The 14,544-nt window shown below is 42.1% G+C and overlaps 1 protein-coding gene across 11 annotated transcripts in view; it reads left to right on the top strand.

The window, feature by feature from the left end:
* The window catches only part of GHR (growth hormone receptor), a 257,251-nt gene that overhangs the window by 132,373 nt on the left and 110,334 nt on the right, over nucleotides 1–14,544 (top strand). The window contains exon 2 of one of the 11 annotated variants that reach the window (XM_027604927.2): nucleotides 8,014–8,103. The exons of the other annotated variants lie outside the window; for them this stretch is intronic. Coding sequence (XP_027460728.1) covers nucleotides 8,070–8,103 — 34 coding nt within the window. The 5' untranslated portion in view covers nucleotides 8,014–8,069. The remainder of the gene's footprint in view (nucleotides 1–8,013; nucleotides 8,104–14,544) is intronic. 11 annotated transcript variants of the gene reach the window in all.

The following is a 14,544-nucleotide window of genomic DNA, read 5'->3' as shown; positions in this document are numbered from 1 at the left end:
ACAGTTCATTAGTTGCATATAACACCCAGTGCTCATCACAACACGTGCCCTCCTTCATACCCATCACCTGGGGATTATGCTAAGTGAAATAAGTCGACCAATTCTGTTTTTATCGCGTGGCAAAGTAATATGCCATAAATATAGACTTTGGGAATCAAACATATGCACGTATGAATTTCAGCTCAACCTGTTTCAAGTCTGGAAATCTCAGCAAATGATCTCAGCACTTCCGTTTCTCATCTTAAAATAAAGATAATAATCCTTGCTCATAAAATTATCCATGAGAATTAAACAAGATAGCATGTTAAGGAGGTGGCATGGTTCCCTGTAAGAGTTAGGTTTTCAGTAAAGCCTAATCTTGTCTTTGTTTACCTTTTCTTCAGAAGGGGAAGAACAGGGACAATTAGGTTGATGTTCAAGAAAGTACTCTGTGCCAAGTCTAATTATCCCAAAGTAGGATGAATTAATAGGTCAGAGAGGGCTGGGATTAAGGTGTGGGAGTGTGGAGCTAACTTGCCAAGGCACTCTGGTGCCGTATTCTTGTTCAAACACAGCTTCATATAATAAATCATTTTGATTTTACACAGTGGGTTTCCAGGTATGATTTCATGTGAATAAATAATTGAGAAAAATAAAAATGGGCGGAAAATCTGGGTAATATGATCCCTAAGGTTCCTCTATTCTCCCTGATCCATGGTCTTCTGCGTTGTTGAAATTGATATTTACCAAAACCTGTAGTTTATTGCTGGAGACTGAGTTATTAAAGATCTACATGTGTTACTCTATTACACCTACTAAGTTAGGGAATCTTTTTGCAAGTTATAGAAAGATACTCCGTTGTGTATTTCTGGTTACCTCTATATTTCTCCATAGTACCATCACTTCCTGCTGACTCCCACGCACTCAGGTATGGTTTTCTCAAAGGTAAAAGGTGGAATTCACTTGCCATTGTAAGAAACAGCTGAACTTATAAATGTTCTGAATTCATTCTTCTTGAAATGCATGGAAGTATCCAGGTACTAACTACACCCAAGTGCTTTTTCTAAAAGAACAGAGCTAGCAAACCAAACATTCCTGGCTCAGCAATTAGGAATCAAACCATGAACTTGCTCTTCCCATGCTTTTTGGCTAGTTGTTTGTATGTTTTGAGGAAGATGACTGAGTGCAAGAGGTAGTTTTATATGGTATACTAAGTAACTTCTTACAGGATATACTTAATCAGAAAAATATTGTTGGACAGGAGTTACACTAGTTTTCAGAGACCGAGGGCCTAGATGAGGGTTTCTCAAACTTGGCCTATTGACATTTTAGGCCAAATGATTTTTTTAGTGATGGGAGGCATCCAATGCGTTGCAGCTTGTTTAGCAGCATCCTTGACCTCTACCCAGCAGGTGGTAGGAGCTGCATTCCCACCCTCAGCTGTAACAACCAAAACATCTCCAGACATGGGTAGGCACTCCCTGGGGGGTGGGCAAATGGCCCCCTCGTAGAGAACCACTGGTCCAGGTCTGGTGATGGCTTGTTGAACAGATAATGCCCAGGATTGTTCTGGGAGTCAAATTACATAAAGCATGTTGAAGTACTTTTAAAAATAAAATATTTCCATGTTTGGTTACATCTCTATGTTTTCACTGGCTCACATGTTCATTCATCTAAGGTATTTTGGGGCCAGGTGCTGGAAGCCACCAATAAATGGACCTTAAGAGGCTTTAGGGTTTGTCAAGTAAACAAAGAGGTTAAAAGAAAAAGAGAGGTCATGTGAGACATCCAAAATGAATGTATAGAGATAATATGCACAAAATATTGTGGGAGTCCCGGGAAAGAAAGGACTGCGTTTGACCCAAACCATAGAAAACCAGTTGGACTGCACAGCTGAAGCTCTGTGATAGTAATTACTAATTGACTAATTCTTTTTCATTCAATGTCATAAATTTATGCAGTTTTGCCAGAAGTATTTAAGGTGCCGGCTGACAGTCAGTGTGTAACACAGATTAAGGTATTATCATTTTTTTAGGGCTACTCTTAAAATGATAAGAAACCTTAAATGAGCAACTTAAGAATTGAAGTTGTCACAGACACCTGTTATTTTCCCATCTTTTTTTCAGCTTGCTCCAGTGATAGCAAACTATCAAACAAAAATGAAAAAGCCAAAAACTCCAACCCAGATTTTCCTTCAGTAGAGCACAAATGTTAGAAGCACTAGAAGAAATACCAGCAAGCTCTGTCCTGAGTATATTCTTCAAATGGACCTTGATAATTTTCGGTCTGTTGATTCAAAAGCAAACATTCTCAGCGTCATGAACACCTGTTTTATCCTCTAAATCTGACATTGTATATTTAGATAGAAATAATTCTGCCTAAATAATCACCTGCTAGTACCAAGGAGGTAGGGTTGACCACCATAAAAGTACCAGAATTTCCAAACTTATTCCAAGATGTTCTAAATTAAATAGCCATGGAACAGGGAACTCCGTATAAAAGCTGGTGTGCCTGATGGAGCCACATTTGCATTAACGGCTGCAGCATTTTCCCCCTTTCAACCTCTCCTGTGAAAAATCCCCTACTGCATGTTCCAGAGGTCCTCGTAGGTCGGCTAGAACAAGAGTTGGTAGCTATAGCATAGGCTGCACTAATGGTTATGAGTCACATTTGTTTTGGAAGATCACCCTTAAAGCCCGTCACTCAGGCTTGTTTATGAGGAACACAACGACATCAACATCGGCTAACAAATCCCCATGAATGCACAGTCACATCTGAATGCTTCCAGCAAATGTTTCCTGTCACTTCTCCCTCCACCACTTTGAGAATGAAAGGCTGGTGGAGCGAACAGGGAGCCATCTGTGAGCATTTATTCAAAGAAGCATGGGAGAGTATGGTAACTGCAAAGCCAGCTGTTGAAATTAATATAATTGGTGTGAGATTAGATTTCATCGGTCTTAAGACCTGCCTTTTACCACCAGAGAAATCAATCTTCATATTTAAGGTTACACTAATATAGAACATTCCACATACTGAGCTACCTGTCACATGCCTTTAGAATAACCATGCCGTGCTGTTTCTTTAAGCATTACAGGTGAGACAAACACCTGGCAGGTGCATCTTGTGGTACATTCAGAATGCCTGTGAAAACTTGACCGACATTGTTTTTTAATCTCAATGTGGCTATATGTATAAGAAACCAAACACACCGTATAAGCATAACCATATATTGATAGTCCTTAGCAGCTCATGAAAACCAAGTCTGTATTAGGATTTACAAATCAGGAGTTTATTGGGTATATTCATGTCTTATTTCTGGGTTGAGCGGATTGTCTTCCACTTCCCTCACTTGAGAAAACTATACTTTTCATAAAGTTGCCACAAATTCCTTCAAACAAATATTTTTTGAGCATCTACTGTGTACCAGGCATGGTTCTAGGTGCTTGGAGTGCCTCCGTGAATAAGAAAGATAAAAACTCCTGCTGTCCTGGGGTTTCTCTTTACAGGGTATGTGTGTGTTTGCAGAGAGCATGAGGGTGGGTGAGGCAGATGATAGACTATAAGAGTAATAAATAATTGTCTAGTATGTTAGAAGGGTCTATGGAAAACCACACCATTTGTTCCTCACGGGAGTGTACCCCAAAGTTGATCTTCAATTTTATATGAATCTCCTAGGTTTTAAATGTTAGAAACCAATCCAAAATAATTTAACACTTATCCTCATGGTCTGTCTAGAAGCTGCAGCACCAACCCTCTGGTCATTGGTGAGAAAGCCCAGGCCCAAAGGGTTAAGTGACTTCCCTGAGATTCCAACAGTTACTGGCAGGAGTAGGGCCAGCATGCAAGATTCTGCTCCATTTTGCATTCCTCCGTAGTTTAGACCTAGTTGGTGGAATCTACTCGAAAATCTATTTTGAGACACTGAAAAGTTGGAAATGTCTTAAAGTGCATGCAGAGTGGCACCCTTATGGCAGAGAGGGCAACAGCAGAAAGATTTTGAGAGGTATGAATCAGATTGAGACCAGACCTTTATGAAATCACTCTGCTCTTTCATGGGGCAGGCCGACCACAGAAGCATGAGCCCTGATTCATGCATCCTCTTTCATCTTTATTGCTCACAAATTATCACTGACTATTTTCCTTCTGCTTCCTGGAGCTCCAAAAGATACAGAGATGGTCTATTGGACTTGCCATCCCAGCTTTCTCTTATTCCTGCCTTGTCTCTATTTCTCTTCTGCATGTAACTTGGACTTGGCCATCATTCTTAGAGTTCCACTAAATCATTTGATGAAAAGATTGTTTACAAATCCAGGTTAAGAACAGAACTGAAAAGGTACAGTCTGCTATGATGGAGTGGAATGAACTGTAGTCAACAGGCATGGCTTCTAGACTTACACCATAAGGCAGCCTCGCTGGAAATTGGTTTCCCTAACTGTAAATGGGGCTTTTAAATCTTCCAATATACAGGCTTATTGTGAGGATTCAAAGGTTAAGGGAGAAGGTGTCTATAATAGCACTCTGCAAACCATAAATGGCGGTCCATGCTAGCAGTTTCAGTTACTTCTGTCCTTTCTTTCTCTAAGGACAGGTTACCAGAGGGATAGACAAGTTTACCATTATTTGGAAGGTTGCCTTAGGCATATTTGTTGTTAGTGAAATTAGTCTTCTGAGAGTTGGAAGGGACCTCAGACATCTTTAGGGAACCAATCTCAGCTGCTACTCAGAATAAGCTGCGAAGTTTTTGAAAGATACAGAGTCATAAGCTCCCTACCTCGAGCTTCTGAGGCAGAAGATCTGGAGTGATGTGGAATTTGCTTGCATGTTATGTGTTTCTGTTTGTTTTAGGAAAATTCGAACATGAATCTAAAGATTACGGGTTTGGGAAACCTTGCTCCAACTTCCTACTAATGCTGAACTCCTCTCCTGCCATCCCTGGCTTCACTTAGAAACGGAAAACCACTAATTACCCAGGCTCTCATCTTTTCCACTCAGTTAACTTGTCCCCTTTTACCCCCAGCCCTTGGCACCACCCCCCACAGCTCTTATTGCCAAGCATCCACATTAATCCACGTTGACTTCGCTTCTTTCCACCTGCTGCCCTCTAGTGGAGGTGCTGACAAGCAGCAAAATATTTAAATGGGAGCACCAGCAGTTGACCAGTCTGAGCGGGTGAGCTCACAGGGGTCAGTGCAGGTCCCCATTGGGTTGTCCACAGACCACAGCTATGAGAGGAATCGTTAGGCTAGCCTAAAATTGTTCGGACACTGTTTGCACACATCTTACATTTAGAGCAGAGCTCTATAGTAACCCCGCCATCTCTTTAAGGGTTTTTTCCCAGGTTTCAGAAATCTACCTGCAAAAGATGATCCCTGGGATATGTTTGCCTCTTCCTCCCCATTTCTTCTATAATTTACCCAAATTCCACTTCTTGCAAAAGAAGGTGGTTCATCCCTACTTCCCCCATTCTTTGGGTTTTCCAAATCTTGCAAGAAATGAAAGTATTTTTTTTTTAATCATTACAGTTTAGAAGCTTCCAGTCACCAGGTGAAAGGCACTGACATGAACTCAGCATTAACAGTGTAATGGACACTTAGGCGATGTGTGTACCTTGTGTCCCTCTGAGATCCTGTGAGTTACCTGAAGTAGCCCTCTTTTACCCAGGAGGGTCTGAGGTGAAGAGAGTTTGAGAAGACTGTGGTATGTCACTCAGCCAGGGGCCAAGCCAGAACTAGAACTCTGGAAAGTATGGCCAACTGCTTCCATGTGGGGTGATTGTTCCGTCCTCTAGTGAGTAATAAAGAAATAATAACTTTCATGGGAAGTGAAATTAAGTCTCCTGGTACCATAGCCATAGTAAAAATCATTCAGGTTTTCTTTAATGAATGTTTAATAATCAGCGTGTCTCTGCACAATCCCCATACCTCATTTGTAGTACTCTTGCATCCAGAATCTTTTAGCGAGGAACTTGACAGGTGGGGAAGTTTGGGCAGGAGGTGAGAACAGCAAGTGCAAAGCTGAGACTAGCTATCACATGGTAGATGCCCTATACTCCTGCAGGCTTTGAGGAAACTAAGTAGTTATCTACATGAACCAGGACAGAACTCCAAGGCCAAACACTGATTCACACCGTGTGTGTGTGTGTGTGTGTGTGTGTGTGTGTGTGTGTGTCCATGCACGTATCTCATCCCCCACGGGATCCTTCATGATTACTTGCCCAGCATGAGTTTACCCCTTTTGTGGTGATGGTTTTTCACTCTTCTTTTATCCTTGATTGTTAATGTCTTGGTAAGTGACTTTTATTAATATAGTTTTTTCTTAAGGAACACAAATAATATAAGATTTCATCTGGCTGGTATTTTTCTTACCATCATAGATGACCATTATTTTTGGAATATTGTCATACAACCTATTTAACTTCTTAACTGGAATGTGTACACACATGTGCGTGCACACACACACATGCACACACACCTGAACTGCCTTTTTTCCCTGTAATGATGGAAAATACAGACTCGTGTAGATAAGAGAATTTTCTTCAAGTCCTAGACCCACACTGTACCCTGTGTGTGAACAGTGTAGCATGGAAAGAATAATAATTAGGATATGGATTCCAGTTCCCTGCCCTCCTGCCATTTTTAAACTTTGCTACCTTGGTGAGGTGAATAAACTGTGAGCCTCAGTTGCCCCTGTAAACCCAGGATAACCTGACATGTGTGGCTCAATTAAACAGTCTTGTGCAACATTGAAACCCCTGAATAGTTAAACGAAAACCATGTTAATCAAAATTCAGTAGCTGTCGGTTGGATCAGCTTTTGCATGGGCTTGCATGAAAGACGCTTGCCTTCCTTTCTGTTAGGAACTCCAATGAGATGATTCCCTCAATTTGGCTTTCTCTCTTACGATTTTTCTGGTTCATAAATAGCCTATACAGAAGCACTACCCTGGCATAGCATGGTTAACGGAATCCTAGATTTAGCCTTTTATGAAACAAAAATGCCTATGTAAATGACATATTGTTTTTCATTTAATTGTGTGTGTGAGAGAGGGAGAGAGTTCCAAGTTTTCGGGTATAGGGCACATCTGACTTGATAGCTGAAGGATGGCAGTCAGTCATTATCTGACCCTCATTCTGGAATGTTCCATGCAACTTCCTGTGCTTCCTTCCTACAGCTCAACACTGGTGAGCTTGCAGGGTGTAAGAATTATAGCCACACACCCTTCTACCCCTTTCGCTGCACACTTTTTCAGTTTTTTACTGTTGTCATAGCTTACTTTAAACAAAAATCAAAATTTAAAAAACTTTGTCCCCCAAATTTTGACCATTTGAAGTTTCAGGATTCTGAGGAATAACCATATCTGTATTTTATTGATGAATAAAGTACTAAATAAATGTACAAATGTAATCTTTGTAACAAACTTGGAAGGGGGGGGAGGGGTGGAGTTAGTAAGGTTGAAAGGCAGAGAATGCCATCTGAGCCTGCCCAGTATCATAGGCATCCGTAGAACATGGAGGTGATAAACCAGAGTGGTTCAGAGAATAGACTGGATCTGAATCCCGTCTCTACCACTTTCACTACTTTGTGCCTCGGTTTCCTCAATATGTAAAAGGGGATAATGGTGCCTAGCATACAGGCTTATTGTGAGGATTAAATGATTTGATCTGTGTGAAGAACTTTCAAGCCTATTTGGCATGAAAATGTTCAATAGATATCAGCTATTATTGGTATAAAACTACAGAAAAAGAGCTCAGAAGTCATTCGGTTTGGTGGGATCTTTTGTTCTTCCTCCTCTGCCTTCCCTGCTCCCACTTTGCTTACCTCCCAAACCACCTCTGCCTCCTATTTCTCTTCCTCACAACTTTAGAATTTTCAGCGAAAATGTTCAGAAGAAAAGAAGAGATGTGTTCTTTGGAGGGTGCCAAGCTTTCTGAGAGCCAAGTATACATGTGTCCAATAGTAACAGGCTTTATGAATCAGGAAGCTTATTTCTTAAGAAATGGGCTTAACTTTTTAATGGATGGATCTCTTTGTACAGGTAGATGGAAGTTGGCTCAGTCCTAGTATAGCACAGTTGAACCGGGGAGCTAAAGGATGAACGTAAGAGGAATGTCATGTACACTTTTAGGTGAGTTCACTATGCAAAGCCCACCTGTCTTCACCAACCTTTTGCATGAAAACATAATGGAAGTCAAAATCTAAGAGCAGCTTGTCCCCTCGGGCCTTCAGTGCCTTTGGCGTGTCTTTCCAGGCTCCCTGCTCTTCACCCCTCCTAACAAGGCCCCACTGACCTCAAAGGGCCCTTCGTGCCAGGCCATGAAGCACATCTGAGCCAGAGGCCTGGGATTACAGCCAAAGCTGAATGAAGGTGCAAAATGTATGGCTAAAAAAAGCCCAAACACATGGCACTGGGTATAGCAGATAAGTTTGTTGGAAAAATGGTTTATAAATAACATGGAAAGAGGAAAAAGGTAGAGGGGCAAAATATTGAGTTGTTATCCGATACTTGAGGTCAGTCTCACCATTTCTAATACTGAACCCCAAGGTGATGCACACTAAAAAAAAAAAAAAAAAAAATGGACCTTCTGGATAAAATGAACTCTGCCTGGGCTTATTTGTAAGCCCAGTAAGCCAAATTCTTAAACAGGATTCCTTTTATTTGGAATACATTGGAAAACGTATGTAATTTGAACACAAATAAATATAAAACAACAGCAGGAAACAAATCCCATGAAAGTGTTATGCTTTTCTGAGCATGGTCTCTAAGGCTGGGATGCCACAGAAATGAGAATATTAGGGATCTCACCGAAGTGGTGTTTTCCCCTCCAAATCACAGCAGGGGGATGGATGGACTAAAGACAGAAGGAATGAGGGGAAACAGAGATCAGTCACTTGGGAAAGTTTTCTTTTCTTTCCCCCTTTCTGTTTTTGGCTTTATTTTATTTTTCCCTTGTCAAAGCCAGAAGGGACCTGAATTCTGGGTCCAGAACTCCCAAGACCAGAGGATCAGGGGAAACCACTCAGGCTGGAAGCTGTGATCTTATCACCGGTCCAGATCCCTCCTTCTTCCTCCCTGGGAAACTTGTGCAAACACAACTGCCTGGTCTTCCTGTTCAGGGGCAAAGGTTTTGCTCCCTTCTCTCTCATATGGGAAAATGAACTTTGGGGGATGCTTTTGCTGTTGTTTTTGTTTTTTTTTAAAGAAACAGAGACTTGACTTGTTCTCACAGACCCCTTCCCAGGACATGGAAACCACAACTAACCAAAGATGATGAGCTTAGACAAGGGCCAGCATGCCTTCCCCTGGAGCTGGACCATATTCCCCATCCACCATTGCCTCTTCTTCCCACCCTAGCCCACCACTATCTCCATCATGCCTTGTGGTTACCTGTCTGCCCCTTGCTGTGAGTTATACTCTCCCAGGAAGAGCAACCCCTTGGCTTAGTGCCAATCTTCCAAGAAGGGAATGAACCTGTGTTTTCTCCTTGCCAGGATTTCTTCTTTGCCCAAGAGGGCTCAGTCAGGGAGACTAGGATGTTCAGTGTTGAAGTGTGTATGCTTAAAATAGTAATAATTTTCTGTCTTCTTTGAATCTCATCTTCCAAAATCGAGATGATGCCTTGAGTCAGGATCATATTGATGCAGTGTCCGGGGGTGTCAGGGAGGCTTCTATGATAGCACAGGCCGCCAGCTGGAGGTCCGGTAGTGGCACGTGGTGATAAGGAGTGCCCTGTCCTGGGGCGCCTGGGTGGCTCAGTCGTTAAGCATCTGCCTTCGGCTCAGGTCATGATCCCAGGGTCCTGGGATCGAGCACCGCATCGGGCTCCCTGCTCCGTGGGAAGCCTGCTTCTCCCTCTCCCACTCCCCCTGCTTGTGTTCCCTCTCTCCCTGTCTCTCTCTCTCTAATAAATAAATAAAGTCTTTAAAAAAAAGGGGGGGGGAGTGCCCTGTCCTTTTGCAGGAGAATTTCAAATTCAGACGCGGGACTTTTATATCTTCTCCAAATTAATTTTGGAGAATTTGAGTTCATTTTAGTCTATTAATGGCATCTAATGAGATCTTTTAGATTGGAAATTCTGCTCTTCCTTTTTCCTCCATGACAGCATTACCAATTTTCTTTCATTTATGGATTTGGTAAATCTGTAAGCATGCCTTTTTTTCTTTTGGCCTTCTACCAAAGCTTTTACACAAAACCAAATTCAAAACCTCGTAACCTACCTGTAAAGATTGTGCCCCGGGCTGTTCAGGATTCTCTAATTAACTTCTTGGGTCATTTGTTTAACTGTCAGTGAATTTGCTTATCTTTATAATTATTCAGGCCACAGTAATATATTCCACTTACAACATATCATGAGAGACTACATCACTGGTCTCACTGAAATTGAAAAACATGAGATGAGCAACACTCCTCTAACAACAATCAGATAAGTCTTCCACGAGAGGAAATGAAGTACATTTCCTATAATGATTTGTTCTTAGTGAATCCATGTTGGTGACCTATTGTTTCCTCTCTAAGTACTCAGAAACCATCTAATAATTCATTCCAGAATGTTGCGGGAGACTGAGATTAAAGGTATAGCTTTAAGAATCAACCTATTAAGCCTATTCAAACATTGTGTTATCTTCTGTTTTTGTCCTCCAAAACTCCTCCCAAATAATCAGGAGTTCATTGGTCCATTTCACTTTTCCAGGATCTGGGATCAAATTCATCTGATCTCAAATGTTTGAAGTCATCGTTCGTTTGAGATTGTGCTTATTGTCCCATTGACTTTAGACTTCGGTTTTATTAACTACATTTATTCTGTACTCTTCAGTCTTCATGTTATTACGCTTGACTAAGAAGAAAACTCAGCAGTTTGCATTTGCTTTCCCTTGCTTCTCAGAGTTGTCATCTTTTCTTGTTGTTTTCATATTATTTTAGGATTTTGTGAGATGAGACAAAATATATCTCAGCTTATAGTTTTAGCATTTAAGTGTAAAAGTTCTGGACTGTGGATTTTTACATCATCTTAAAAAATAGTCTGTAGTGTCTCTTTCCTCTCTTTCCCTGTGTGTGTGTGTTCACACACATGTATGCCTGCACATATGTACTTGTGTGGGGTTTTTTTTAATTCTGTCTTTCAGTGCATTCTGAATATTTAGAAGTCATTTGTACTACATGTGAGATAGCTGATAAGCCACCCATGCATGAGGTTTAATTTAAGGTGGAGAAGATTGCTTTGAGTTATTATTCTTAGAATAAGTAACAAGTTTCAAAACCCCGAACTAAACATGGCAAATCACCAAATTTGGTTCCATTACTTGGCAAGACCCAGTGAAACCCAAGACCATTAAGTTCAGATGGAGAGAAATGGAGGTGAGAAAACCAGAGCCAGAGAGGGCCAGCTGGAGGTGAAAACATGTGTGAAATGGCTCGGGGACCCTAGGAGTCAGCAGGTCATTGGGAAGATGGGGAAGGGAAAGGCAACATTAACCAATTATTCATTTATTCATTCATTTATTCATAAATGTTTATGGGGAGCATGCTGCACGCCTGACGCCCTTGTTGGTCGAACTAGGATGCCGAGGGAGACAAAATGAGGTGAAAATGAGCGAGAAGCAGTCAGTCTCTAGCCTCAGCAACAGCTGGGCCAGTCCACATAGGGATATGCTTTTCTATTCCGAACACACAACCAACCAAAGTAATAAGCGATAGACAACCTCTACTTTGACACATAATGTTTCAAAATAATAAAAAGACAGATTCCAGAAGTGTCTATCTGTAACCATCTGAAGAGGCTTAAAATTAAAATCAGAAAGCAAGATGTGTTTCTGTGGGGAGAATTTATAAGTTAAGGCTAGTGTGTGCTATGGGAAGACTGCTGTGTTGGCAGTGTGACAGAGATGTGGTCAAGGGTATGGAAACACAAATCCACTCGATATTCCGGAGCTGCTGTCTCCCTAAACGCACCCACAGTTCCTCAGGTTTTGCCACATATTCAGATTGCAAACCAACTATAGAACGTTAAAAAGTTTCTCTTACAAAATTGTTCCTGGGTTTCTGCTGCTTAAATTCTACTGTGGGGAATGTGACTATAAACCGGCATCTAAAATAGGCAATTCTCATATTAAGAATCAGTGTTACTCATAACCATTGGGGCGTGTTACTGACATTCCAACAGATAACTTAAAGATTTGCAGCATCAGAAACATAGAGGGGGCGCCTGGGTGGCTCAGTCGGTTAAGCGTCCACCTTTGGCTCAAGTCATGAACCCAGGGTCCTGGGATCGAGCCCCGCGTCGGGCTCCCTGCTCCTCGGGGAGCCTGCTTCTCCCTCGCCCTCTGACTCTCCCCCTGCGTGTGCGCTCGCTCGCTCTCTCTCTCTCTCTCTCTCAAATATATAAATAAAATCTTTTAAAAAGAAGAAGAAACCTAGCACACGCGTACCTAGAACTGACGAACTGACAGCCGCTTGCTCACAGGAGGACGGGAGAAAAAGGACCCCTGCCCTCTGTGTTGGATTTCTTTGTACTGCTGTGGGGGTGTTGCAGGGACCACAGTGGATTTCCCTGATGTAAGCCTTGCGACTTGTTTTCCAGTTCAGCTTAGTAAAATCTGAGCAGAGGCGAACTCCCCTTTGGCCACCCACCTCACAGGGTCTCCAGGGGCACTCTGTAGAAGCATTCCACATGAGGCAAATCTACAGTTCTGTAATCAAAATGAAAAACACTTGAACTGAATCATCCCCAGTCAGCACTAGCTCCCAGCCCTGATTTAGAAGAATGCAGGGAGCCCTGCAAGTTGAAGGGGTTTTGGCAGGCCAGGAAACAGCCGTAACATTGTCCGGGGTTGTCTGTAGGAGCCGTGTGGGCTGTTGACAGCACTTAGAAGGCCCCGAAACAGGGCAGACGCTTTCCGCATTAGGTCAAATCAGCGGCAGCTGCCTGGTTCACCAAGTGAACGTTTGACCCTGTACGAGGCAGAGGGCTCTCGTGGACCTTGGTCTCTCATTTCTCGGGTTAGTTTTCTCCTTCAGAACCAGTGGGTAGGATCTTTGCCTTTTAAATGGCTTCATTTTTACTACAAGTGGGATGTTCTTCTTGCTGCAGCTGAAGGGAGGGAAGATGAGGAATGAGAACAGGTCTTTCCTGCTATCCCTCGGTGTCCACCATCTTCGCCCGGGGTGGGGAAAGCACATCGAAAGCTGTTGCACCAGACCTTGGACGTGCTAGCTAGGGAGCGCAGGGTTCCCCTGGCACAGTTGTTTTCATCATCTCGAGGCCTGCACACCTGTCTCTCTGAGAGTCTCTCCAGTCTCCTGTCCTCCCCGTGCCTGCCCGGCTCAGCACCCTCCCATTGTCCTTGCTGCCAGGGCATCCCTTTGCCATCCCTAACCAGGCCTGCCCTCCCAAAAGAGGTCCCTACCTTAGCCTTACCTCAAAACCTCATTATGTGTTTCCCAAACTGATGGCCCATGGAAAGAATCAGGTAAAATAATTTACACTGAGGTATAACTTGTTGAGTATTCTGAATATGATAATTAAGGGGTATGAGCAGAGCATTTTAATAGGGGACCGTGACTCACCCAAATGAATAAATCTCTAATGTTGCCATTTCTGTTTTCCTGCACCAGATGGTATGGATATTTCAGGGAGCCAAGGGATTCTTTCCTTAGCTGTTCAAGTCGTACTCTCTGGGTGAATGCCTAACCCAGCTTCCCATTATTTTCTTTTCAAAGATGCAGCATTCAGTCATGTCTTAGAAAACATTTATCTTCACACCTTTGCCAAAATTCATTAAAGTCGGTGAAAATAAAAAAGAAGGCTTTTTGGAGAAGGGGGGGCATTTTATTTCAGGTTGTGAGACCAAGTCCCCAATTGAACTGAAGATACTCCTTTACATCCTTCCCTACAGATTTATAAAACCTCAGAAAACTTCTGTTAACCAAATTCAAAGTAATACCAGCTGGATGGACTGATAAAGAGAGATACCTTAGTCTGCTTAATAAGGGTAGTAGCTGCCCTCCAGTAGGCGATGGTAAAAGGGAAATGATTTCTAAGATTTTCCATGAAGGCCAAGCAGTTTGCAGTGGAAAACCTGGCCTCTACCCTCAAAGTTCTGTTACGAATTTGTAGTTGAGAAGCAAAGCCTGATGGGGGCGGGGAATATTATTCTTATTAAAATGCTACTTAATTATGCAAGCATTATTTATTTTTACAAAGCAATAGACACTGTAAAAACATTTATAGAAATCAATATTGGATTTAAATTTTCAACGGAGTGATTCCCTATTGTCATTCTCTTGGATACAAATGCCTTGTGTCAGGTACTGTGTCCTGAGGTCCACACAGCAACTAGTAAAGTGCTTTGTGTAGAGTAGGCAACTGGCAAATGCTTATTTAATGAGTCAGTATAGTTTTGTTTTTGCTTTACTTTGCTTTCTCTGTTTCCCCGAGGATGTGAGGGGGTTAAGCCAAGGGAAGCTATCTCTTATATATAAACATGGATGTCAAAGTAACTGTTTTTGCATAAACAAACACATTCAACTGATTTGGTAAACATTATATATCTATATACAGATATATAGATA

The sequence above is a fragment of the Zalophus californianus genome, chromosome 5 (genome assembly GCF_009762305.2).
Source record: "Zalophus californianus isolate mZalCal1 chromosome 5, mZalCal1.pri.v2, whole genome shotgun sequence".
Taxonomy (NCBI): Eukaryota; Metazoa; Chordata; class Mammalia; order Carnivora; family Otariidae; genus Zalophus; species Zalophus californianus.
The sequence above is the reverse complement of the archived record's forward strand: the minus strand, read 5'-3'. Positions and strand labels throughout refer to the sequence as shown.